This window comes from Melopsittacus undulatus, chromosome 4, assembly GCF_012275295.1.
Source record: "Melopsittacus undulatus isolate bMelUnd1 chromosome 4, bMelUnd1.mat.Z, whole genome shotgun sequence".
Lineage (NCBI taxonomy): Eukaryota > Metazoa > Chordata > Aves > Psittaciformes > Psittaculidae > Melopsittacus > Melopsittacus undulatus.
Genome location: NC_047530.1, coordinates 61,608,580 through 61,635,789, shown reverse-complemented (window position 1 = coordinate 61,635,789; position 27,210 = coordinate 61,608,580). Strand labels below are relative to the sequence as shown.

Genomic DNA, 27,210 nt, shown 5'->3' with positions numbered 1-27,210 from the left:
ACCCCCCTAGCACAGGCAGGGAGACCTCCCACTAGACCAGATTGCTTCAAGCACCGTCCAACCTGGCCTTGAGCACTGCCAGAGATGGAGCAGCCACAGCTTCTCTGGACAACCTGTGCCAGTGCCTCAGCACCCTCACAGGAAAAAACAACTGCCTAATACATAATCTAAATCTACCGTCTTTCGGTTTAAAGCCATTCCTCCTTATTCCATCACTAGTAGCTCTTACAAATGAAACAGAAGACTGTTAATCATGGGGCCAGTCTGTTGTCAGTATCCGAGAGGAGTCTGAGATTGTGGATGGAGGAGCTTTGTATTGGGTGCCTCCAAAGCTGAGATAAACCATTTTAGTTGTAAATCTCTTGAAAAGCAAAAGCAGTTGTTAGAGAATTGTTTTGGACACTTGGAGAGCTGTGGGATACAATGAAAGGAGTTGCACAGCAGTCTTCTAACCCAGTTGTATTCTGACAGAGCTTGGTAAGTCATATTCTGACTTGACCTCTCTGTGCTGAATGTACTGTCTGGCTTTGGTGCATCACCAGTGCTGCAGGCTGATGGAATTGCCTTTGAGGGTGGTCAGCTATATAACTGCTTTTGTTTTAACAGTGAGCTGTTGTCACATTCTTTTTAGCCCCAAAGTATGGAGAGTCAGCTGATTTTTTAGCTTCTACTGGATCATTTGACAAAGAACATTTAAGATGGCTGAGAGGAATACTGCAGCTTCACTGGAAGCGCAGAGGTTGCTGTGAGCACAGCAGGCTGTGGAGTCCTTCAAATGACTCCAGATGCTGTAGCTAGGTATGCCAAAACACAATATTCAGGATACCTTCTAAGAAATCAGGAGGCTTAAACTCTTTCTGCTCCAGGAAATTACATCTGTCAGGACAGAGTAAAAGCTTGATGGAATCTGCTGTCCCTTCTGCTGAGGCAGACTTTCATTACAGTTCTGAGGAGGTTTATGTCTGGATTGTTATGCCCCAGTAATGAATTCCTAGTGTCACAGATGCTGCGGAGAGTATGGGTGCATTTTGATTTATGCAGATTCATGTCATCATGGAAAATGCATCCTCTCTTGCTGTCTGGTACTGTACAGTTCCAGCCTTATTCAGGAATTTGTGTTCTAATACTTCTAATGTTCTTGCATTGGAGGCAGCAGCACTCTTATCCTACAGGCAAGCAGGCAGGTTAGGTTAGTACTTGCATTGCCCAGTTTAAGTCTGAATTATTTCTGTGTAATACTTTGTTTTCACCCAGCTATTCCAAGGCAATATCTGAAATTCTGTATAACTCCCCACAAATGACAGCAGTTATTTTTCTGCCTCCTCAGATCTGTGCAGTAATCAAGAAAGAGAACAAAATCTAGGCTTTCCAAGAACAACCTGGAAGTACTTGAAAGATCATTGGTGCCCTGAACTAATCTGAGTGTCTCAACCAGACACATGGAAAGGCCAAACCACTGCAATACAGATGTGAAGAGCAGTATGACAGAAAGTGCTGGCATATTGTATTATTCCTTGCAGTTTTAACCCTTGCAAGGATAATTTGGTGATTGTTTATTGAAACTTAAATGTGGGCATAAATTTGGGTTTCATGTGGCTATATCTTCACTGAAGTGATTTTGAATGATTTTGAGCTAGCTTGCCTTGAGGATTGGATAAATGTGCGTGAACTTCATTTCAGACTCTTATTTTCCCATCTTGCTACCTGGAAAACTTAGTGTCCACAGGGTGGAAAGTGGCATGTTTGTTCAGTCCTCGCATTTTATTTCATGTACCATTTCTACTGAATTTGGAAGGGCTGTTGGTTCAACAATATGTCCTTTCTCCTATACTTTTTCTGTTCCACAGCCAAAACCATGAAGCCCTAGATGTGCCACAGGCAATATGGTATTTGCTTTTCCCTGCATGCTATGGGGTTTTCTCACATGTAAATTTGGTGAAAGGGTTTTCCTTAAGAAATTCATATCCTTAGACATGAACTTTGACGTAGGATTTGGAAATTTGGCATAGCTGCTTTCACTTTAAAGTTCCACTCAAATTTCACAGCTACAGTGGACTTAGTGGACTTCTCAAAGCAGTATACTCACTGTTGTTCAGTATTTCTTGCTTACAGCAACTGGCTAAGTTTTCTGGTGGCAGTCTTGACACTGTTAACTGAAGGATCTTCTAGGCTGCCATCTGGGCCTGCCATTTTATTTCCTTCATGCATAGATTTCTAACAAAAAGTCTTTTGTTTAGGACTGTAGTTTCCCTGAAATTGAGTAATTCTGCTTCTGAAACCTTTGCTGTGTATGGTTAACAGAGCCATCAGCTGACCATAAGGTCTCTGACACTGCGTTCCTGGCACCACCTGCTTTTCTTGTCTTTGCTCCCACCCTAAATCTCACACACTAAAGCTTATAGCCCTGTTGGGGTTTTTGGTCTGATTTAACTGTTTGCCTGCTGGCACCGTAGCCCACGTCTGTGACATGATCTGAATTTACTGGAAGCTCAAAACAAGTTCTGTTTCATAGGCTGGGATAAAAGTGGTTAGTTGAACCGCTAACTGCACAAGTGAAACCCTGATGGCTGGGGGAAGTAAAAGAACCGTAAAGAAATAACTGGAAGCTGGAGTGAGTAGAGAAGTATTCAACTGTAGTCTGTAGCAATGAGTCCTTGTGTGATCATGTGCTTAACTGATACTGAATTACATCAACTGTTATGTTACTTTAATTAAAGTTACTTTCCAAACTTAGGTTCCTTAATTTTGCATTCAAAATGAATCCCTCAATTACTGATGTCTGATAGCACAAAGATCTGCTATTTGCACACTTCTGTTTGTACAAACTGTGGGAAGTCAATTCTCATTTAAAGGTAGAGCCCACCTGCTCATCCTGTCTTCCTGCAATTGCAGATTTGCTGTGTGCCAACCTTTTATGTCTGGTTTTGGGCTAAAAGCTGTGGTGCTTACTCAGTGTAGGTTTGTCAGTTTAGTAAAATGCTTATAGCCACATCAGGAATCCTTCATCTACCTCTGATGTCTTACTTTGCTGTGAAATTTCTAGTACTGAAGGAATAAAAGTTACATATCCCACACCCCAAATAAAGGACATTGCTCAAATTTTGGCATATTTCCCCAACTGCAACAAGTAGCCAGGTCCTTTGGGAAGGAAGAGGTAATTTAAGCTGAAAACTGGTGGCACAGGAATGAATTGAAGGAACAGAATGCAGGGAAAGTCAAATGCCAGGAAAGTTTTATCATGAAAAGAAGAAACAGGTGAGGGAAAGAGTTGGATGTAGCCCTGGAGCTGGAGGAACTGGAGCTACTGAGAAGGGAAGCAGGATTTAGAGATAAGTGGGAAGACAAGAAAAAGCAGTCCACAGTCTGAGTACAGTTCCATCCTCTGGGTGAGTCAGTCTGACTTGAGCTTTGCTGCTGCGAGTTCCTCCTGTCTGGCCTGCTCATGGCTGTTGGTTCCTTCCTTCTTCCCCCGCAATGAGGTTTAGAAATCAGCTCTGACTGTTCCCAGCCAGCCAATGGCAGCACATTTGCAATTCTCTGGGTTAGATAGGCAATTGCTGTACTCATGCAATTCAGATTTTTATTTCCCTCAATTGGATGCTGGTATTTCTGAATTAATAGTGTATGAAGATCCCAAATTTAATCCTAACGTAGAAAAATTCCCAGATAAATCTAGATTTAATATGTAACTAACTAGTGACAAGCACTGTGAGGCTCTGCACTTGAATTTGTTTATGCTTCTTTTAGTCATTGTAGTGGACCAGGTTGTAATAAAGTGAAGGTGGAGTTGTGCAAATAATCTATTGAATAGTTTTATTGCATTCTTAATGGCATTTCTCCAGAAGATGCCATCAAGAATGGTACTACACATTTTGAAAAACTAAACCATTAAAAATTAAGCATTTTGGATGCCTGTATTAAACATTTAACTCAATTGATTTTTATAAAATTAAGCATGTTCTTACGTAGCATCTTATGCCAATGCAGGAAATGGAAGAAATAGTAACGAGTGAGGTCACTCGCATAAAGTAATAATTATTATTCACTTTGGTTCCATCTCTGACAGAGGTTTTGTAGTTCCCCTTTTTTAAAGGGAGATACGAGTTTGGAACCGACACAAAAATTTTCTAAGTCGTAAAAGAGGCTGTGTCCATGTTATCAAGCAGTGGGATATAATTGGATCAGATCTGTCATGTGCTGAGATCCTGGCATCCACACTATACAGAGGATGAGGCTTTTATTTCAAGCTGGTCCTCATCTGATTCTGTGGCTAAATTCCTGTCAGTGGTTGGAGCTTGTACACTGCACACCTGAAGCTCATTCTCTGATTTAGTTTTACTTAAATCTGGTTCATGTAGTTGCAGACGCCTTTGTAATGTAAAGCAAAGCAAGGAAAATAGGGTTGTTTGGGAGATCGACTTCAAAAGTGCAGCCCTGATTTGAATTAAATGCTAATATAGACATACCTAGAGTCATGCAGATCTGGAAATTGACTACATTTTGTTTGGTAACAGAGCTTGTGTATGTGATACATGGCAGTGGGATGAGGAAATGCAAGGAATGCTTACAGAAATTATCAGTTACTGAGAATTTCATCAGTTTGGGAGTTTGGAAAAAGAACATCAGGAGGACATTGGTTTAAAAATAAACAAGAAAGGCCCAGACTGGCATTGTTCAGAAATGTCTTCACCCTTGTAAAGCGGCCTCTTTAAATAATACAGAAGTTACCTTCATTTAAATTTGATACTAAGTACAAGGGGATTGGAGATGCTGTAAAAACAGAAAACTCACCAACTTTTTTCTGGTTTATAGTTGTTTCTTTTGGAATCCAGCAGAGGACAAACTCAGGTTCTTTGGTTATAGAGAGGAAGAGATGGATATATTTTGCAGATTCTTTACTTTAAGGAAGCGAAAATAATCTCAACAAACACTTTTGCATGGAAGAATGTTTTTTCAGTTTTACCATGGAAGAAATAACAGTCAAGTGTCAGCCTGTCTGCTCAGTGGAGACAGTTGTCTTTAAGAACTGGTGCTATCTGATATTCAGCATGGTTTCAGGTTACCATTTTACACAAATTTATTATTTATTACCAAGACTATTAAACCTCAGTGTGTGAGGATCAGTGCTTATAAATGGACATGGAGACAGAAGTATTCTGACCTTCTTGTTGTGGTAAAGGTCTTTATTGGTGCTTAGGAAAAAAGAAGGAAAGTAGATGCTGAAACTCTTCCTCTGCTGGACATCATGCAGGCACATGGCTTGTCTGCCCCAGTACTGTTTGCCTTGGCATTCAGAAATAAGTCTTTACATCTATACAGTGTAAGATTTTTAACAGCATAGCTGGATTACTTGACATGTAAGCCTTTGTGTTACTTTCAAGGTCTTATGTCTGAAGGTGTAAAACTGAGACTTATAAATGATAAAATTCTTGTGTCACCTTTTTGAAAGCTTTGGATGATGGAAACATTCAAAAATTGTGACACTTACAACATGGGAATAGTTGGCAATAGGTGATATGCGCTCAGGATGCAATCTAAGTAATAAAGCTGATAAACCTAACTTAGCTATCCACAATGCACTTGAAAACACTGGGACTTGACATGTCAGACTTGCTCACAGCTGTTGAAGAGTGCTGGGTAGGAGCCTGTGCTGTGCTTTCCTCTAATGCTTGGGCATATGTCAGGTCAGAAACACAAAGAAAACACAAAACCAGCCTGTTGCCAGCACTTTTTCCCCAAATTCTTGTTTTGCTGCTTCTTTCCAGGAGTAATTATGCCTGTGTGCAGCTACAATAAGCCTATTGATTATTTCTTGGTATATCACAGTTACTTCTGTGCTGGAACTAATGTGGTCACACCGGTGGATTCTTGTTGTGAAACTGCAGTCGTACAGATTCTGCACTGCTTAGTAAAGACTGGCTTGTGCATTGTTTGGAGATTTGTAACCTCCTTCCTCCCTGACATCATCATTCATCTAAGGCAAACCTGCATTTAAACAAAAAGTTGGAAAGATGTTTTTTTTTTTAACAAGTATTTGAGTGAATAAATTAATGGTACAATTAAATTTAACTACTTTTTAGTGTCGGTATTTTACAAATATATTGCAACTGTGCAACTATTATAAATGCAGAAGTCCGAAGTCTTACCTAGCTAGGAGCAGCTCATAATAACAGATGGCTTCTGTAATGCCAGATACCAGTATCTGCAATGTACAGTTCACATGATGTGCTATAAGCTGTCAATATAATTTCTTCAGTTATCTCTTAAGTCAATTTTTGTTCCTGTTTTACAGATTAGTAGAAATATGCATTTCCATAATATTACCTTTGAACTAATGAAGTGGAAGTACAGATGAAAACAGTCTGGAGGAAGCTTGAAGTACAGTACAGTTTCATTCAGTTTCCCAATATTGAGGTAAGGTTAATGCATGCAAAACTATTTCAGGTACTTCAGGCATAACAAACATGATAAGCAGCCACCCTATCTTTCTTGTCACAACTTCCGTATGCTAATGACACTCTTGAATACCATACTGAAAGAGTTGTATGATCTACTCTGTCCATGTTTCACTTACAAACAAAGATAAAGCGGCAATTACTGAGACATCTGTTACAGAAAGGTATGTTGGCAAAAAGTTCCCACATGAGACAAATTGTATATGGTACAGTCTGCAAACAGAGCAACAGGCAGTATAGGTTTAACATACTTACATGCTACTTAAAGGTAAAGGACATGGGCTTGATTCTGAAAATTACAGTGTTCACACTGGCACAAACCCAAGAACTCATTTTCTTCCTTTTGTCTCCTTGAAAAGGAGAGCAGATCATTTCTCCTCCAGTGAGAGAGACAGTTGAACACTATAAATAACAGTTCCTGGATTGTTTATCAATAGAGGACTCTGCAGATGAGGCACTGTCTTGAAAGATCATTCTTTTGTCTATCAGAAACAACAGTTTCTATTCTCAGGTTTGTAAATACAAGCAAATTCCAAAATTGAGATTAAGTGTTTGGGGAACATGTGCATATTAATAGAAGACTATGTACTTTTAAGACTTATTTGTAGCATTAAATAGCTTCACTAATCTAGATGGTCTGCCATGGACATTAGAACCACACCAGCCATTTAGAAGACTGACTGATGTGCTAACTTGAACGGATAATCTGTGTTTGGTAAATCTCAGGGTTTTATAAGGTACAGGGTTGGTAGAGGGTAAAGAATGGGTCATCATAAACCAGTTCTTTCATCACTCTGACGTCTTTTCTCAATGATCCCACTCCCATTTAGAGCTGGTGTAGTATTTAGCAAAGTAGTGCTGTAATCTTTGTTAATGAAAACTCTCCTTTCATATAAGAGATTTGAGGGAAGGGCAGTGCGTGGAGACGCCATGTATAGGTAAGTTCTCTGAATAAAAGGTACCAGTAAATGCTAATTAGTATCTTTTGAGATACCATCTGTATTTCCCTCTTGAGTGTTTATTCAGGGCTATCCTGAATTGAAGTGAGGTAAAAATGCATGATTGCCCTGCTGTTATGCAGAAGAGAGCAGAGGGATTTTTGGTGATGCTTATTGTTTTGCTGATACGGCTGAACAAAAGCTTTCTGGTGTCAAGCATCAGATTGTATAAGCATATCAATACAGCTGGGTTGAAAACGCTGGGCGCAATATGATTTTAATGGGAAAAGCAAAAGAAACCCAACACCACCACCCCCAAACCACCTTCCCAAGATGCTTCCCCCCACATCCCCTATTCTTGTCTACCTTTAAAAAGTAATAGTATTGGCAACAATTGAGGGAAGGAGGTTATATTATGCTTTCCCTGTATGTAAATAGTCTATCTGGCAAAAATAAAATGGCAACAGCACTCCAACACAAAATCTCTGTACCTTGATACAGTGTGTCCTGTTTGTACTAAGTATTACAGGTTTGTAAGTCAACAAGCGCACAGACAGTAAGAAGGGAGCATATCAGATCCAAATAAAAATAAGTCCTTTTGCTAATAATTTCTATTCCTGTGTATGTTTTGCCTCCTCCTTTCAAACCTTTGTACTTGCATGTCAATAGTCAGGAAACAAAGACAAAAGAAAAAAAATAAGGTTATGAAGGCCAGAAGAGGGAAAAACTATAAATACCACATGTGGGCACAGAGTACAATGTCCCAGATGTTGATCAGGCATTTTATGTACTTCCCAAGTGGAAGATCTGTGGTATTGTATTTCATAGTCTGACCTGCTTTCAGGTTTATTTTTTTGAGCCCGTTTATGACTTGACACCCACAAAACCCCATGAAAGTGAAGGCTTTAGTTTTAAATGTTTGTTATATATGAAAGGGACATTTTGTTTGCATCTAGAACTGCTGTCTTGTAACTTTTTTATTAGTTCCTAGTTGGTGGACAGAGAGAAATTGTGATTATATATCTCTGGTTATCTCCGTTTTAAGGTTCAGTGAAGAGGATCATACAAATCTCTAACAGTTCTCAAGTCAATTTATTTTAATATGTCTTTAATATTGAGCTTGTTCGTTCAGTAGCTAAGAGCACATGCCAAAGTGTCTCAGAATGCAATCTGCCAGTGACGAGATGGTGTTCCTGCAATGGTTTTCTTATTAACCATCAAGACTGCGTGAGAAGTCCGTTCAGTTAGGAAGCAGTTATTCTTTAAGGTTGGGTTAGCTGCCACTGAATTTGCTTTGCTAGGAGTTAATTCCATAACAAACAGGCTGAGCCCCTCCAGGCTTAAACCACAAATGGGAAGTGCAGGTCAGTGTGCTCAAAGCATTTTGGAGTAACCAGAAGCCAATGTCATCTTTCAAATCAGTTGATCAAAACAGGAAGTGGCAGTGATGCTACTTCAGAGCTGCTCTGTTCTTCAGTGTGCTATCACATGTTTTGCTGGTCTTTTGACCAATATCCTCCTCACAGTGCTTTCCTTACTTCAATTTGGCCTCATCCTGGGTTGTTCCAGGCATGTGACGATTTTGACTCAGCATAAAACAAGAGCCTTTCCTATTGGACCAAGACTGTAAGGTTCAGGAAGGTCGAGTTAAGCTGTCCAAGTATGCCATCATTCTACTGTTTTTAGTTTGGCTCTGTTCAGCTCAGAAGATCCTGTTGAATGTACAACAGATCACAAGAAATCCAGACAAGTTCCTATGTATTAAGAGGAGGCTGTATTTTGCATATTATTTGTGTATCTGATGAGATGAACATTTGTTTCTGATGGTGCTATTTTAAAGCTGCCTTAAGAAGTCAGTGACGGATTGGGTTCCTCTGAACTAGGTTTAATAGTCAAGAATGTTCTTCTCCAGAGGTTCCTGGCTAATGATGTTGTTCTAAGTTTAATGAAATGTTCCTGAAGTGTTGTAGTTGATACAGAATTGCATGGCAATAAATCCAAGGATACAGTTAAAATGTAGTCTAAAATCATAAACAGCTACTTGTTAACAAAAATCTAAGGTTGATTTAGATGAAGGTCCTCATGTAATACCCTCTATCTTCATAAAAAACCTGTGTGATAGAAACTTGCTACTTTTCCAATTTCTAATCCAGGCATGAAATATCCTTAAAAAGGCCTACTTCTATCATCTGGTTAAAGAGTGTAGGTTCTACATTTACAGCACAATACGGGAATTTCAGAATCCTGAGTAATAATTTGAATCTTTTAAAACTTAAATATTCTGTTCTGAAACTTTTCTTTGTTAAAATACTTCTGGTGAAAAATAATGGTAAATAGGTGGCAATATTTGTGAATATTAATGAATTACTTAATCACCTGGTATGAAATTTACATATTTTTTCCAATTTTTGAAAACAGGGAAATCTGTTGTACAATAGAATGGAAAATAATTTCTTGATGGTACAGGTTAATTAAAAAAAAATAAAATCCCCCCCAAACCAAACCACAGGGTTGTTTTTTTTCCCCATGTGCTTTGTCATGAACTGACTTGGTATAATAATGGCAGTAGTTATTTCCGATACCATAATCAGAATATTAGGATGATGTGTTTTATATGTGTAGGGAAGAAAAGACCTAAAACACTTGCTACTGTGTGCGAGTGCACAGTCTTAAAGTATAGACACCATGTAAAGGCTGAGGATGCTAGTAAGTTTGTCAGTTATACTTAGAAATAAGCTTAAGGTGCTTACAAAATTAGTGAGAAAACAGAGTAACGATATTCTGTTGTTAGAATGGAATGGTTTAAAAAGAGGAGAAAAAACCCCAAACCCAGCAAACAAACAGATGAGGTGCCAAAAGGTAGTAATAGTATAGTATAGTTGTATTTACTAATAATCTAACAAGCAAGCTAACAGGAAAAATAGGCAAGATCATAGAACTGTTGAATAGAATCATGGAACAGCTTGGGTTGGAAGGAACCTTCGAAGCTCATCTAGTCCAACCCCCTTAACGAACAGGGACATCCTGAACTAGATCAGGTTGCTCAGAACCACATCCAGCCTGGCCTTGAATGTTTACAGCAATGGCACTGCTTCCACACCTCTGGGCAACCTGTTCCAGTATTTTACCACCTTCACTGTGAATAATTTCTTCCTTGCATCCAGCTTGAATCTCCCCTCTTTCAGTTTAAGACCCCCCATCCTATCACAACAGGCCCTCCTAAAAAGTCTGTCCCCATCTTTCTTATATGCCTCTTTTAAGAACTGAAAGGCTGCAATAAGGTCTGCCCAGAATCTTCTCCAGGCTGAACCCAGACTCAGAGTTTCCTCACAGGAGAGGTGTTCCATCCCTCTGATCATTTTTGTGGCTCTCCTCTGGACCTGATCCAACTGGTTCATATCTTTCTTGTACTGAGGACTGCAGGGCTGGATACAGAACTGCAGGTAGGGTCTCACCAGGGCAGAGGGGCAGAATCACTTCTCTTGACCTGCTGATACTATAGCTTGGGAAAAAATGAAGGAAGTAGTCGCAGTTCTAGAATGACTGATGAAGCAAGGGTGGTGAAGGCAAAAGGTACTTTAGTAGTATTTCAGTATGAATTTAGGATAAGGAAACTACAACTCTAGGTGGGATGAGCTGCGGTCAAATACTTGCTTTAAGGGAGGAAAGGGGTACCTTGGTGCTCTTTCCACTGGAACAAGGATTTTGGTGTTGACACAGTAGACAGTTCTTTATTTAGTTAAAGTAGTAAGGTAGATAGCTATAGAAATAATAAAATACTAAAGTAAATTATACATGGAAAAGCAGACATTATTGTGACATTTTAGAAATGCAACAGTATACCTGTGTCTGGAAAGCTGTGACAGACTGTTACCTTAATAAACAGAAACCCCACTACCCATCCGTTCTCATGGACCCAGTTACTACCACTTTAAGTGCGTGTGTAAAGGTAATGAAATGGATGGTCCCTGTCTTCTGCAACTCTGAATCCACAAATCGGAAAGACAACATATTTAGGACTAAGTACTTGGTTTACACAATCCTCTGACTTCTTACCCCCAGAAGTTGCATGGGGGAAAAAATGCCTATTCCTGCATTTGTGCATGTATATAAACTTTTGAAAACAGCAGCCTTGTGTTGCTGATTTTGTTAATTTCCTAGGAGCTATGGCTTGCTTACATTAATGAGGAAGTGTCTGTGCACTGGGTATTCACTGTTTTGATACAGATAGGTTGTCTTGCACTCAGGTTTTAAGTGTTTGCAGTTGAACGGTTACCTACACAAAATTTGAATCCGTTAGAGTAATGCTAGAGGGGACAGTTGTCGTACCCATTAGGAGAATTTTTACAGTAAAGATGTGCAGAAGGGTGCCCAAAATGGTACACTTGACCACACTTTGAACAGTTTGTTGTTGTTGTTCTGAGATTTAAAAGGCTTGTTCTCATTCAGACATGTTTCTTCAAGTTGCTGGTATTTGAAAAACAATGATCTGTTTCAGTTGTCAGGTGAAGCATATGAAAAATGTTTCTGTAAAACAGTGTGATCTTGGCTTTCAGTGCAATGAAAGTGATTAGGAGTCTGCCTGTAGAGAGGAAACTCCCTGAAATATTTGAGATGACAGTGTATGAGAAAAGAGATGTTTATACAGGTGTCTTGAAGTTCTGTGCATTTTAAATTGTCATAGGATTTGCAAATGTACACTTGCAATCTACTCAGTTTTTTCTCCCTCAGTAAATCGGTTGTTTGGCAGAATCCCCAATCTTTGAATTAATGAGATTTTAAATGGTAGTTACAGGCCGTTCCTTATCAGTCTTATAAAATCAGCATCAACAGTTCTGTTGCTCTTACTGTGTCCGTACATCAGTAGGTGGCAACTCCTTCCCTCCTCTGCCTGTTACTCAGCCAGAGCCTGAGCAGTAGCGGAATCCTTTTGTGGACATACAGTATCATGAAAAGAAAGCATACTGTCACCACTGCTGTGATGGGGAAGGAAGGTTTAAAAAGCATCTGGAAATACCTTTTGGAAGTCTTGAACCAGGGAGAGCGGCTTTTCCTGCTGTTGTTGGTCAGTTGTGTTCAATAGGAATTCAGAATCTAGTATGAATTGTATTGCATTCTGTAAAGCAAGTAAGTCTCCTAATTCCTAGGTATTGTGTATGTTACTTTTAAATGTGATAATGAGTCCGAGTGAATTAGTAAGTCAGAATTAATGAAGAGAGGTGACTTGAGAGGCAGATGGATTTACTTTTTAGGATCTATTATATTTTTTTAGCTAAAGGAATTGTTGGGACACCAGAGGAGAGGCATTTAACAGTGACAGGGGAAACATTTGCAATTAAAGAATTGTGCCCAAATTATTCCTTTGTCACGTGCCACAAGGGTCAAAGAAAGGAAAGCATGTGAAGTGCTTTGGGAAAGATAGGAAAGATACTAAGAAAACTGAATATTTTATCTCATTGAGCTTTCTAGTCATGCTTCTTGTGTGTATGGTTTTGAATTTTGTGTGGAAAAACCCCACAGTATTACTGTAGCACTTGATGCAGGAAAATAAGGGACTATAACTGTTGAAGTATAAACATTACCTTTGAACTCTACTTACTGAAAGATTACTGTGTTTGGATTTAGAAATGCCTTTGAAGCTATATTTGATGAAAATACGGTGTTTAAACTTAAAAGAAGTATTCTGTGTGCATGTGCATGCCATGTTGTTTCTGTAGTCATTTAACCAAGTGGATCTACAATGTACTTGAAGTTTAACTTTGGTTTGCATTAAAGTGTATTGTCATCTGAGCAAACTTTGCAGAATACTAACAGGGTAAGATAAGCTCAGAGTCCTAGAGATTTCTTCCACAACAGTAATGCCTTATGACATTTCTCACAGCTAAAAATTAAGTATTGCAGATGGAGGTAGAAACTGAATGCAGCATAGAATTAGATTATTTGTACTGTGGAAGCATTTTCTTACTATAGCCATCTGGTTTAATAGTAAGTATTTGTGAAGTAACTGTGCGTGAGCATGTTGTGCTTTATAAATAAGCATTTTTCATTCTATGATACTGAGAATAACCAAATACTTTGCAGGTTCCATGTGAGGTACTGAACGTTGTAATTACAAGATACTTGCTTTCAGATGGATGTGGGGTTTTTTTTTTTGCTTTTTTTCTTTTCTGCTTGGAATTATGGAAGCTTTGTTAACCTACTTACATGTGTTGTGGTTCTTGCAAGCTTTGGAGGTCACTAGTGAGACAGCTTGTGAGGTTACTAAACCTATCTGTCCACCTTGCTCTTTTACTGGAGGTCAGTGCCTCTGTGGCAGTATCTAGCAAATGGCAGCTCATCAGCCACAGCTGTTCAGAGCACGGCATATTAATTTAAACTGCCACTGATTCTGGTTTAGGCTATGCTAGACCTGCCACCTGCAGTACTTGCTCACTTCTGCCCTTGCTGTGGAGGTGGTAACCTCCTCGTGTTTTGTGCCTGAAGTTTGTGACTTTGTAAAAATACCCTAATGAGAGTTTCTAGTCTGAGTGTCAAGGCACGCAGATGACAGAAAAGATGTTACCTGATTATATGTGTAATTCAAAAGAGTTGTAAGAGAGGTGGAAAGGATACATTTCAGCAATTTAATGTGAGAAGGGCAATATAACATGAAAAGCAAATTAATAGTTAAAATGTAATTTGCAAGGCATATGTCTAAAATTTTGTTTTTATAGTAAGAACACTTTAAAGAATTAACCCTGCCACATCGATATTTTTATAGGAGCATAAAGAAGCAGCATCTACTACTTATTTTATTTGGCCTATTCAGTTATTAGAAGGCCTCTTTTAGGACCCATGGAGGAGACTGCTCCTTTGAGAATATCTGTGTGTTACTTACAGTGATCTGTGACAACTGCTAGACAGTTTCTTGTATCAGCAGAGTATGGTGCTCTGTGGGCATGGCAGGTGAGGAAAATGAGGGTTAAGGCTTACTTTGCTGAGCAGCGCTTTGTATTAGTAAATCGTGATTATGTTGAACTTGTGTCTCTGCTGTTCATCTGTGTTGAGCAAATACTGCTAAAGAAGTACTTTTGTCTTGCCCAGTGCATTGAGGAGTCCTGAATTGGGTGATTCAAAAATTATGTGGCTTCCTTAGGAGGTAACATTTGCAAGTGTGTTTTTATCTTGCTGGCAAAATAATGTCTGAATTAATTTGGACAGCAGTTATCTTACAGGTGGTGGAACAGAAAAATATGCCCATGTTGACAGTGTTAAGTGTTTTGAGGGCAAGTGGTTTGCTTTGTATGAAATGCTCTTCTGTTGACCTTTGTTAAGACTAGATCGCATGTAACTTGCTTCACAAGGGTCACCATAACGTCTTGGTCGGATACCAGAGAGAAAGGATTTGCAGTTGTGTGAGTAGGCAGCAGTGATTCCTGTGTTTAAGGCATCGCTGCTAGCAGTCTGGAGGGGATTGGTTTGTAATTTTGGCTGAGGGTTGCGCTGATAAGTAATGCTTTCTGTCCTCGGTAATTTTAAACTTGTCTTCCAGGGGTAAATAAAAAGGGGAGGGGGAAGGAGGTGTTATGGTCTCTTTTTTTGTTACTCTTTCATAGAACGTATTACCTGCTTTGTTTGGAAAGTGGTTTAGTTTTCAGTTTTTAATAACTAAAATCATAGCCACAACTGGAGTGTAAGGAGCGAGGGCTCCATTAACAGCATTATCAAGTTGACTCTTTTGACCTTGGTAATTACTAATCTAAGCAATCGGGTATTTTCGAGCCTTGTCAGACTGGCTTGTTTAGATTTAGTTATTTTATTGGTTTCTACAAGTCTTGAAGAAGAAGAGGGTTTAAAGAGAAAATCAGAGGAAAAAGAAACCCACCAAAAACCAACAAAAAACCCAGTCCCCTGTTTATTCTTAAGAGGTAGAGGTCTTCTAGAGGGGAGCTGGCTTGCAGAGGGGGAAAACAGTATTCTTATGCTAATCCACGCTCTGGATAAGGAGCAAAGCAGCCGTGCAAACAATGGAAGTGGAGCCAGAAAGTCTGCTCTGCAGTCTAGCACGCCTTGAAAAGCATGTCAGGCAGGGCGCCTAGGGCTGCTAGGGGAGGGGCCGAGCGGAGGGGAGGGAGAGCTCTGCTCAGCTTACTCCATGGAGCTGGCAGCTAGCAGTGAGGCTTGGGAACATCTTACAGCCTAGGAAATGAGAATGAAGGGTGGAAGTGAGGGGAAGAGGGAGATAAGTACTTGCAGCCTATTTATTCTTCATGTTAAAAAAGAACAAGCACTACTGAATTCTCTCAGCTTGGTTGCTGCTGTTTTCTTTGTACTAAAATTGAAATTCAAGTGATGTGTGTTCTTTTTTAAATAGGAACCACTTTTTCTAAGCAGTGTTCTGCGTGAGGGATGTAGATCTTAGCAATGTGCCCCTACTCAGAAATTAGCTTACACTATCCTCGTGTGGGCAAAACGTTTCTATTGGGAAGTGTGTTGGAGCTGGAGCTGCAGGCTGGCCTAAGGATGGCACTGGGGGCTTTGGGGTGTCACTTCCTTGCTGCTTCTCTTGTCAGGGAAACCGATGTCAGTGACATCAGGGAAAAAGCATGGATCTGTTTAGCATGCTTTGTTATTGATTAAATTCAGTAACCAATCAGGACAGGCTGTTTTACTTAGGCACTATGAAATGAAAATGATTCTCTTTAACCACCGAACAAAACCCCAGTTTCTCGAGACCTCTGCATGAGCCCCATAATTCACATAATCACCTTCACTTTGGAGGCAAAAAGTAGCTGTGAATTTCTTTTTCTAGATTGGGCAAAGGTTATAGGTGTAACAGAAACATGGGATCCAAGTATAATAAAACTTACCCTGACAGTTTGTTGTTCTGGGGGTGTTTTTTTATATAGATTAATGAACAGTTGTCCTTAAATTATGGAAAAAAACATACTGCAAGGTTTTGAAAGTATTTATTACTTGTCTTTATAGTGCTGAAAGGGATGTTGTACTTTAGAAATCCTTCTTGTGGAAGCATTTGTACTTTTAAAGGCTCTGGCCCTGATTTTGGGGTCCATTGTTCACATTTTAAGAAGTAAGCAAATACGCACTGAGGTTTGAGGCCCAGCTTTTTCCTTTCCTCAGCCTGGGCTTGTTGTTTGTATAAAGTAATTGTAATTCAAAGCCAAAATATGTGGCAGGTCTTGTAAGTGGTATAGTATGGCCATAATATTTTCAATAGTAATGTGTGATATTTGTAACAATTAAAATACCTTTTTCTCTTGCTGTTCAGGGGACAAAAGGCATTCCTAGATACTTTTTTGAGAACAAAATTTGAAAGGTTTACGTTGCATTCTCAGTTTGGATTTGTTAGATGTAGAGATGGAATGCATTCCATGCGGAGACTTTTCTACTTGTTCACGTTGGCTGGTATGACAGTAAGGAACTAGGAAAAATGGTAAAGAGATAATAAAAACGTTTAAGAACTATAGCTTCTGGGTAGAATAGCAGAAGTCGATGTCATTTATGGTAGAAGGAGCATGGGTGTTCATTTGCCAATTGTCTTAAGGGCAGAAGCTCACAGCCAGATAATCACTAATGTGATGGAGGTGAAAGGGGGAAATTTTTATTCAAGATGAATAAAAACTGTGTAGTGAAATCCCGTTTCAGTATGCCCAATAAGAGAATGTGTCATGTTTGTAATACAGTAGGATATGTCTGAATACCTGATGGCACTGGGAAAACAGCTTTGCTTAATTTCATTACTGTTAATATAATGGCAGAAACTTTATAGCAGTTACTTAATTGGAATTCCAGAGTAACAGTAAGATGGGCATTCAGGAGTCCAGTGAGTGGCATCCCCAATTACCTAATTGTGTTGGGCATGGTAGAAAGCAGCTAGGCTTTAATTTCTTCATGGTTAGCAACTTTGTTTATGAAACAGACAAATATATCATAATTTAGTAGTTTGGCTCCTAAATTCTGACCTAAGGTACACACATTTGATATTTAAAAGCAGTGTGAAATTTGCCTTTCATAAGACTTCTGTTAGAGTATCTAAGGTGCATTTTGGTAGCTTTTCCAGCTGCTCAAAAATAGCAACTCCTTTTCTAAGACTGTGAACTCTCTTGCTGCAAAAAGCAGTTAGGAGACCATGTTTTCTGAATGAACAAAGCTGCTCTTGCAGTACATGTGTTAGAAACACATGGTTATAAATGTCCCACAAATAGAACTCTGGTTTCTTTTTTTTCATTTCAGTCTTTTGAGAAGCATATAGTGCACACACGTGTGTGCTTCATTTAACGTTTCAGATTTTGTAGCAGTTGTCATAGGGAGAAAGACCATTGAAATAATTCACACAATCTTTTGGCTTTAAAATTTATGCAGTCACTAGCAGTTTTAATTAACTCTAATAAAGTTTGCAGTTTAATGGTATTATGTTTGTGAGTTTGCACAGGTTAATGCCTAAACAAGTAGGACCTTATTTGAAGTAGATTTTGTTGATGGTCGTGCAGCCAACAAGCTTGCAATAGCCAGCAGTCTTTTCCATCAACTGTATAATTTCTTCATAGATTTTGGTAATGGATTGACCTGTGTTTTTATCTTCACATATTTGACAGCACTTTAGCACAGCTAGTTTGGCTGTTTCAGTATGGCACTTTTCTACAGTTTGTGTAAGTATGGCTTGCCATAAACTAATAGAAACACATTTTGAAAGTAGGCTTGTATAAGTATTTGAGAACATTACACAATTCAGAACTGAAACTTTTATTTAAACTTATTTTCTTATTATGGAACTGGTTAAATTTGACTATTTAATTTCAAACAAGCTCAGGTAACCTGTAGCTATTCTTGTGTTAAGAATAACAAAACAGAATTTTGAGGGCTCTTCTGGATCAGAGTCTGCTTCCATCCTGTCACCTTGCAGCTACATGAGATAGTAGGGTTTGTAAACTAAAGACTGTGAAAAGGTTTTGGGGCACTTTTTAGTTTAAAAATCTGTCCTAGAACCTGCTAACCAGTGGTTAGGAATTGTTTTCTCATTTCTGATCTAAATAAATTGTAATGTCTAATCCATAACTAGTGTTGTTGAACCAGTAATTTTCTTCAGCTTGAGCAGCTGTCTTTCCTTGTGTTTATTCCTATTTACATTTTCATAGAGTAATCATTTCCCTGCCAACTTTCACTGTATTAGTCTTTTTCTTTTTGTCTCCTTTCATAGGGCTTCCCTATTCTCCGGATAGTATTATCAGTTGTTCCAGGCATGTGTTGAATTTATCAGTCATCTTGTCTCTGCTATTCATGCTTTACCATTTCCACTTGGAAATTTCCCTAGGAAATCCTAGAGTTGTGTTTGTCTCTTTCTTCCAGCAGCATCACATGGATGTTCTGTAATTGATTAGTGTACTTGAGTCCTTGGACGTGGCTGTGTCCTGTGCATGAACTCCTAGTCTATGTGAAGCAGAAATTCCTCAGAGTTTCCAATATGCGTAACTTTCACAATTTCATGCTGTTCTGTTTCATTCCATTTCTGTTACTTCAGTTCTTAATGTGATCCAAATCTTCCTGCATAAAAACAGTAGTCAGCTGAGCTGGAAATTAATGATTGTCGGCAAGGTTTATCAAAGTTTTTGTGCTTAGTTTATTAATGAAAAGGGTAAGTATTCTTGAATTGAACTGATTCAACAATGTCATTTGAACTACACTGGTCATCTGTTCTTGAAACTAGTTGTTGTCTGCTCTGTAGTAAATTCTTTAGTGTTCTTACAATCTCTCTTTTCATCCAAATTAATAATTTTCTTTGTGGCAACATACCAGGGGTTTTTTAAGCTCTAATAGAGAAGTTGTTGCTTACTGCCTTAGAGACAGTCCAGTTTATCTCTGGTATTTTCTTCTACCTCAGAGATATGGTCAAAACTATACGTGTGATTGAGGTAATATGCTTGCAGTGACCTATGTTGCTCCTTGCCCCTGTTGCACATAGCAGAAGCTTTTAATATATTTAAGTTTTGCTTCAGGAAATACATTTCCTTGGTGTTGTATATACTGGTGCAAATGTTTTAAAACATCTTTTCTGTTGAAATGGATTTAATGTTCGAATTCTTGCGAAGTCAGATATCAAATTTTCTTTTTTCTTGTGTTCCTCTTTTACAGTACTGTCTTTATTACATTCAGCACCACCATTCTTTATTGAAATTTGGGACAGTGCAGCTCATTTGGTTTAGGGATCATGCTGTGAAAAGTATTACAAAGCCCTACCTAAAGAACAGTTACCACTGAATTCCCTGATTTTAGAGTTGTTTTGTATCATATGGCAAATCTTGCACACTTTAGCTTCATATATTTGGAGTCATACAGAGTGTATGGTTAAACTGCTGTGATAGTGCTGTGAATTCACTGTCTAAATTCAAGTTTAGAAAAAACTACACACGGCTTTAATAACAAAAGCATTTTCTTCAATAAACTATATTTAGGAAGGATAATAAATCACAGTGTAGACAAATTGAGTGTTGTGATTAAGGAATAAAATACTTTTTAACAGATTGTAGTTGAGCGCTTCTTTATGGCTACAGTAAAAAAGCACGAAGACCTGGAAATCAACCGATTGACTTGCAGGTTTGAATTCATTCAGCATCACTCTGTTGGCAGAGTAGCATTTTAGGTGTTAATTGGTGCTTGGACACATTTGAAGCAGTCATTTAGTTGTGTCATTAATCTCTTAATCTGATATAAGTATGCAAAGCTGAAGTAAAAGTTCTTTGAAGATAGGGCAAAAGGACTGTAGAATATTAGCTAAACTTGACTCCTACCCTGAAACAGGATAATAAACATAGCGCTTGAAACTTACTGAATGTTAAAATCTATTTCTATTTGTTGCTTTGTAAAAATTCAGTTGCAAATGGCATTCATAGTATTATAATTCTACAGGATGCGTAAGACAATTTTATTGTACAAACTTTGAAACTTTCTGCATGTGCAAAGAACAGCCAAATGTAGTTTGTAAAAGGAATTCATAGAGATTTCTCAGCTAACATTAGGGACTGTAGTGATAGGACAAGGGGTAATGGGTTAAAACTTAAACAGGGGAAGTTTAGATTGGATATAAGGAAGAAATTCTTTACTGTAAGGGTGGTGAGGCACAGAAATGGGTTTCCCAGGGAGGTTGTGAATGCTCCATCCCCAGCAGTGTTCAAGGCCAGGTTGGACAGAGCCTTGGGCGATATGGTTTAGTGTGAGGTGTTGCTTCCCATGGCAGGGGGGTTGGAACTTGATGATCTTAAGGTCCTTTGAAACCCTAACTATTCTGTGATTCCACACCGTTAATACCGGGCAGGTTTTGGAGAAATTCCAGCTGTTGTTCACTTTAGATTATGTGCCTTATCAGGACTGCCAGTCTTCAAGGGGAATCCAGAAATGGCTTCGAAAAGATATCACTGTGGTCTCTTTGGTTTTGTCAAATGTAGTTTTTTGTTGGTTTTGTTTTTAGTGAAATACCTTCTCATATGAAGGTTGTAACAACATCAGTTTGGCATTTGTTAGAAGCACTAGAACAACTAGTCTGGGGTTTTTAAACTCTTTTTTAAAGCTGTTAAACTCCATAGCTATATTGGAATGGCAGGTGATTTCAAGAACAAAATGTTTTCAGACTGTTTCCATTTCTGTGAAAGAGCAACACGTCCTATTTGGGAACTAATTGTCTTAGGGTTTTTTCTCATTTAAGTTCCTGAGCTGAACAAGAAGCACAGTTCAAAGGATGTCCACTTCATGTTTTTGACACAGGTGTCTCACTTGTGTAGTGTAGAATAGGTCATGAGTCTGCAACCACAGTTCACATAGTTCATATTGGGACAATTAATGTAAATCACTAGTTTTCCAGCAGTGGCTTAAGCTCACCTGCCCAGTAGTGAGATGTTACCATGAGAGCTGTGAGTACAGCAAGGCTGATCAGTGCTTGTCTGCCCCAAGCCTTGCAGACTTACCAAGCTAAGGGCAAACTTGACACTGACAGTAGCAGCAACAGAAAGATAATGCAAGTAATAGTATTAAGGCTTCATATCTGCATTTCAGGGAAAGTGGAGGTAATTGCAGCCCTGCTGGGTTTCACTTTTCATTTTTGAGGTATTTTACATGCTGATAAGCGTTCTCAAATTATGATGATTTTAAAATTAGGATTATAGCAGAACATGTTCTCAGTGTCATTTTATGACACTATTTTATACATTCTTATGCATATTTACATTTTAATACATATGTATGTGAAAAATGAAATACTAATGAAAATTTAGGTGCAAAGTGGAGATTGTGACAATTTTTAATTTTTTGGACAGTATTTTTTGTAACTACCGTAGGACAAATTATCTTTAAAACATACTTTAAACAGACTGTTAGTGGGTTTTGGTTGTTTTTTTTTTCCCTGGATGGACTGCAGAAATAATACTGTAAATAAAGTCTTTATTGGTTTACTACGTACAAGTTGTTGGCAGTTTTTGGCTGCAATGTGTTTTATTGAGACTGAAGTTCACTGCAGTTGAACCACAGAACAAAGCAATAATACTTACAGCCTTCTGTTGTTGGCCTGATGTTTTTGTAGCTAGAAGGACCCTCCCTGTCATGCGCCAGAATCGGTCCTGCTACTTGTGATTAGGAAACACTAAGAAGAGTGAATATTTGGGTTACCACATGGCTTTTACCTCTGCAGGAAGCTTATTTTGAAGTCTGTAGTGGTCGTTCCGAGTCCATCCCAGCAGCAGCCATGGCAGAGCCAGGCTCTGTGGTGTTCTGGGAGCATCCATGAGGCGCCCAGGCCTCCTCTGGCGCAGAGGCCGCTTTGTGGCTTCATTAGGGAGAAGTCAGAGATGTGTGAAAAGTAGGGCAGGGGTCGGGCGGCCTGCCCCGGCCCCGCTGGAATTGGAAGTGACGGACACCTCCCGGCCCGGCCGCTAATTTGCCTCCATGTTAAATGCCTCTGAAGACTAATTAAAATGAAAAGTTGTGGGGTCTCACCGACAGACACATTGAGTTATTGATGCTGGAAGCGGCCACCAACAGTAATTGCAGCCCGTCCCCGAGCAAACGCCATTCTGGCATTCATGAGAAGCGCCAGGCTGACAGGGGTCAGGGGGGTCAAGCCCACCGAAACAAGAGGCCGAGGAAAGGCAAAAGAAGTTCTCTGTTCATCTTTGTGCGACATCGCTGTTGTTGCAATTAACTATTTAGGTGTTCGAGCGCCTTTTTAGTCCTCTGAGGCCCAATTACGCTTCCCTTGCAAATGGCTGTAGAAAGTTCGTTAAGCAGAATGTGACCACAACTACTGGAGTCTGAAAAAGTAACTTCTTACTCAGTGTGGATAACACAGTCTTAGCTCTGTGTTATCCACTGGATGTGTAGGGCTGTGTTTGATTTCGGGGAGGAAATGGCATGTGCATATAGTAGCATAATTTTCCAGGAGAGATTAATTGGTACAAAACTTGGGAATCATGAAGGATATCAGGATTCTGAATTGGAATTAACAGAGATAAATAATAAATGTGTTCATTGTTGTTGTGTACTAAGCTTACTGTATTTTCTCTAGAAAACACTATATACATATATATGTATACATAAAAATATATATGTAACATGCTAGTCCACAGGAATATGGACTAGAATATAGATGATGCTAAGTGAGAAATTAATTTTGTCATTCAACTGTTGAATGAGATTGTGCTTTTGGTTTTTGTTGTTTTGTTTTTAAGATGTAGTACTATTCTAGAAAACAAAAGTAACATTGTGAGTACATAAGGCAACTAAACTAACTACTTCAATGAAAATTGATCTTTTTTGCTTGGCTGGGCTGGGAGGGGTTATTGCAGTAAAGCTCTGCAAGCATTGTTCAACCGGCGGCTCAAGATGGTGTTGCTTTTGTCACTGCAATGTTATGGGAAGTCACCACAGAGTTTAATTTTGAAGAAAAATAGAAGTATAAATTTTGCTGTAAATAGAACAGTTTTCCAAACAGATTTACATGTTAATCTGTCAAATACTACCTGTCATATCTATATATGAGTCTAAAATACATGGCTAGCCTAGTCAGTTAATGTACCTAATATTTTTGATAGGAATGTAAAAACATTCACGTCAGTTGTTACTAAAAACCTGTATTTCAGACTAATCCTGCAATTCAGTTGGATGATAAATATGGCTGATGTTTTCAGTTACTAATCTTAATAAACATATGCTTTTAAAATTATTTTTTGTATTCACACGGTTGTGATCAGTGTGATGAAAACTCTTGAGGTTGATTGGTTTTGTTCATTTTAGAAATGAGGAGTTTAGAAAGGGAGTTTCTTGACATGTTGTTTTTACCTTTCAGGAAACAAAGTTGGAAAAGTTACAAAAGCATCTTTCCAGTCAAGCACCAAATCTTGTATTAGGCTTCACCGGACAGACTAAGCTTAACATTTGTCAAGCAGAAGGACCAGTTGCCTTGCACAGGAAGGATTAAAAGTGAACAATGACTCAATTGAGAGTTTATGAGCGATTGCTTGGAGCCTATCTGCTGATCATTCTCTGTGTTCAAGGTAAATATGTACTATTTGAAATAAGTTTATTTTTCTGTTCCCTAGTGCAGTTGTGTTTTTATTGGGGGGTTGGGTGAGTGGTTGGGGGTTTTGGTTGGTTTTGAGGTTTTCTTTTTGTTTTGTCTGTTGTTTTTTTGTTTTAAATTGCAGTGTGCAGGTCCCCATGACTTCTGATGTTCCCAGCAGTCAAGAGATTGTGTGGTCTAACTAACCTAAATAAACTTGTTATGTTTACTCAATGGGCCAAGGCGATTGCATGGGATGTTCACAATTGCCTGGGTTCATTTAGAGGAGGTACTTGTTTGTATGTCTGTTGTCTTTCCAGCCACCAGTTATCAAAAACTTCTGGAAGTCCAGTTATTATTAGGACTTTAAGTCCTCTGTCAAATTTGGTTGAATTAAAAAGTATTGGGAATCACCCAGTGTGACTGACTCATGGTATACCAGGAAGTAAAGCTTAAATGTAAAGATTATAACTTGTGGGAGGAAAAATACATTTTTATTATTATTTCTTTACTACTTATTAGCAGCTGTACACTGCAGAACTGATTCTGTAGTTGCATGTAGTTCAGACAAGTGTCACTACAGCAAAATGGTATCTAAGCTGTTAGTGGTATTGCATTCTCATGTTTGGGATGTGAACAGTAGTGCTCTGCCTGTCCATCAGTCGTGTACATCCATCGTTGGTCCATGTGTAAGACTTCTTGTTCTCCCAGTTGTGCCTCTTAAACACAGAACTTTTCATGTTTCAGGGGAAATAAACAAGACTAATTTGGTACTGCCATTTTAATACTTGAATATAAAAGGTTTTATATTCTCTTTCCATACTTACATCAATTTTTGCTTAATGCTTGATTTTATTTTGAGCTATTCTGTGAGCTTTTTACTTTCAAGAATAACAACTCGATACACCTATTAAATTGGCAGAGGAAGAAACCTGGTAAGTACCAAGTGACAATCTCTCTGTTCTTTTTCTGGTGTGTACCTGCAATTAAAGGATTAAAGGATTTGGTGGAGCTGCCTTTATCAGGACTATGCCTGATACATACCTTGACAAATGATTTTAAGAGCAGACTTGCATCACATATGTAATGGACCTGCCCCTTCCAAGCCACTTGATCCTGCCTCTTTTCATATGCTGGTACTTATCCCCTTCTAACCATGTGCCAAGGTGCATTTGGGAACTGCTGCAGCTTCTAACCTGGCTGTGGGGAAGCACGACAGAGAGCAAGGCTGTACCTTTAAATATAACCCAAACTCGTATTAAGCAGTAAATGTCACTGAAGATACTTACTTGGAATCGACCAAGGATGAGCTGTTAACTACATTAAGACCCAAATTAAATTAATAGTGCCTCAGCCCAAGGAAGATTATCTTTAAGCTCTTCCAATTACCATCCCACACACGCATTCACAGCTAAGCTGTTAGGTAGCAGAAGTCCTCTCTCTAGATCTGTGCAAAATTCCACTTTGTTAAAGATATTTAAAACTGTTACTCTTCCTCATGTTTCCTGTGGGGTTCAGTCCAGGAGGCTACCACCAGCACACTGAAGGCTTCTGTATCATTGAGTACAGCCTACAGAATTGTAAACACTTTTATTCCAAAGTGGGACAAGTATTTCTGTATAACTGCCAAGTTATTCGACCATTTTCATCTTTTTAGCCTGTAGGGGCTCAGAGTAGTGTCTGCTAACTTAAACCTACGTGGTTTAAGTGCTGCCATTAAGCTTCATTCTGTGTGTTTGTGTGTATACATGCACACATGTATTTCAGGAGTGGGGAAAAGCTTGTGTGTTAGTTTAAGCTCCTCTATTGTAGCAGTGATTTCAAGGTTGAAAGCAGCAAAACAAACTTAAATCCAGGATTCTTCCATCTTTGTTACATTATTTAAGTTGGGAGAGGGAAATTCTCAAGGCCAGTCTCTTTTTTTCTGTTGTGGACATAAAATTCTTAATTGTCAAGAAAAAGCTCAGTCTATTTAGATAGGGATAGCCTGGTTTTGGTGTAGCCAGAGGTTATAGTACAGGTTTACAGATATTTACAGGTAGCTGTAAGGTGATTAGATTGGTAATGGGCAAAATCACATTAAAGGAAATTTTTGTAAGAAGTTTTTCCACTGTGAATGTGGTTAAGCATTAGACCCAGCTGCCTGGAGAGGTTGTGCAATATTCGTCCTTAGAGACAGTAAAAACTTTACCAGATTTACTGTGAACAACCTGGTCTAACTTAGAAGCTGGACCTGTTTTGACCAGGTGTTGGTACCAGGTGGCTTCTAGCAGTCTTTTGCTTTCTGAAATACTCTTAGACATAGCATTTTGCAGTGGAGCTTGTTCAGCTCTTATTTCAGCAGTTTTGCTGCTTCTTACAGAAGATGACATCTTCTTCCCTTGAAGCGGTTGGGAGTGATAGGCTTTGTTCTTTGTACTTAAGTCACGGTTACCTGTTGGCATTAGTCAATATTCAAGCTTTTACTCAAAGGCAATATCAACTGAAGGAACAATTATTTTTTCTCTAGATGCAAACAGAAACAATAATAAGATTATTCAGGTCTTATTAGTGACTTAAATTACGTTCACATTTATTAAAAATGCTTCAATAAATAAAGTAAATAATATAGCTAAATGAAGTTTAAAGATTGTGTAAATATTTTTTGCCTGCTTCTAAAGAAGAAATTGCCTTGTCTTAGGAATATTTCTGACTTTCAAATCAATACTGAGCGAGTTCTGAAAGCCATGGCAAAGTTGAGCTTGCTGAAACCATGTCTGTTCTTTGATGCAAGCTGCCTAAGGGCTTGTCTTCAAACATATGAAATATGCTTGGTTTCTAGCGGTGGTGAATAGCAAAACAGTCAAGCCCCTCTCTTGTTCATAGATTTGTGGAGGAGTTGTGCTGGGGGGAGGGGAAAAAGGAATAAAGTTGATCATCAAGTATTTGAACTTCTGTAGGAAAGAGGAAATCTAAGGTGAAAACTCTAAGCAATGTAATTGAAAGTGGAAAAAGTAGTTTCAACAAGGAAAAATATTTGCAGGATGCTAAAAAGTGCATCATAGAATCGTAGAATCATAGAATAGTTAGGGTTGGAAAGGACCTTAAGATCATCTAGTTCCAACCCCCCTGCCATGGGCAGGGACACCTCACACTAAACCGTATCACCCAAGGCTTCATCCAACCTGGCCTTGAACACTGGCAGGGATGGAGCATTCACAGCTTCCCTGGGCAACCCATTCCAGTACCTCACCACCCTAACAGTAAAGAATTTCTTCCTTATATCCAATCTAAACCT

The 27,210-nt window shown here is 38.8% G+C and overlaps 1 protein-coding gene across 3 annotated transcripts in view; it reads left to right on the top strand.

Moving 5' to 3' along the window:
• Positions 1-27,210, top strand: part of BMPR1A (bone morphogenetic protein receptor type 1A) — an 83,477-nt gene that overhangs the window by 33,254 nt on the left and 23,013 nt on the right. For 2 of the 3 annotated variants that reach the window (XM_034061737.1, XM_031053103.2), the window contains exons 2-3: positions 6,293-6,414; positions 23,721-23,928. In XM_034061737.1, coding sequence (XP_033917628.1) covers positions 23,862-23,928 — 67 coding nt within the window. In that variant the 5' untranslated portion in view covers positions 6,293-6,414; positions 23,721-23,861. The remainder of the gene's footprint in view (positions 1-6,292; positions 6,415-23,720; positions 23,929-27,210) is intronic. The other variant, XM_034061738.1, reaches the window with a different exon arrangement.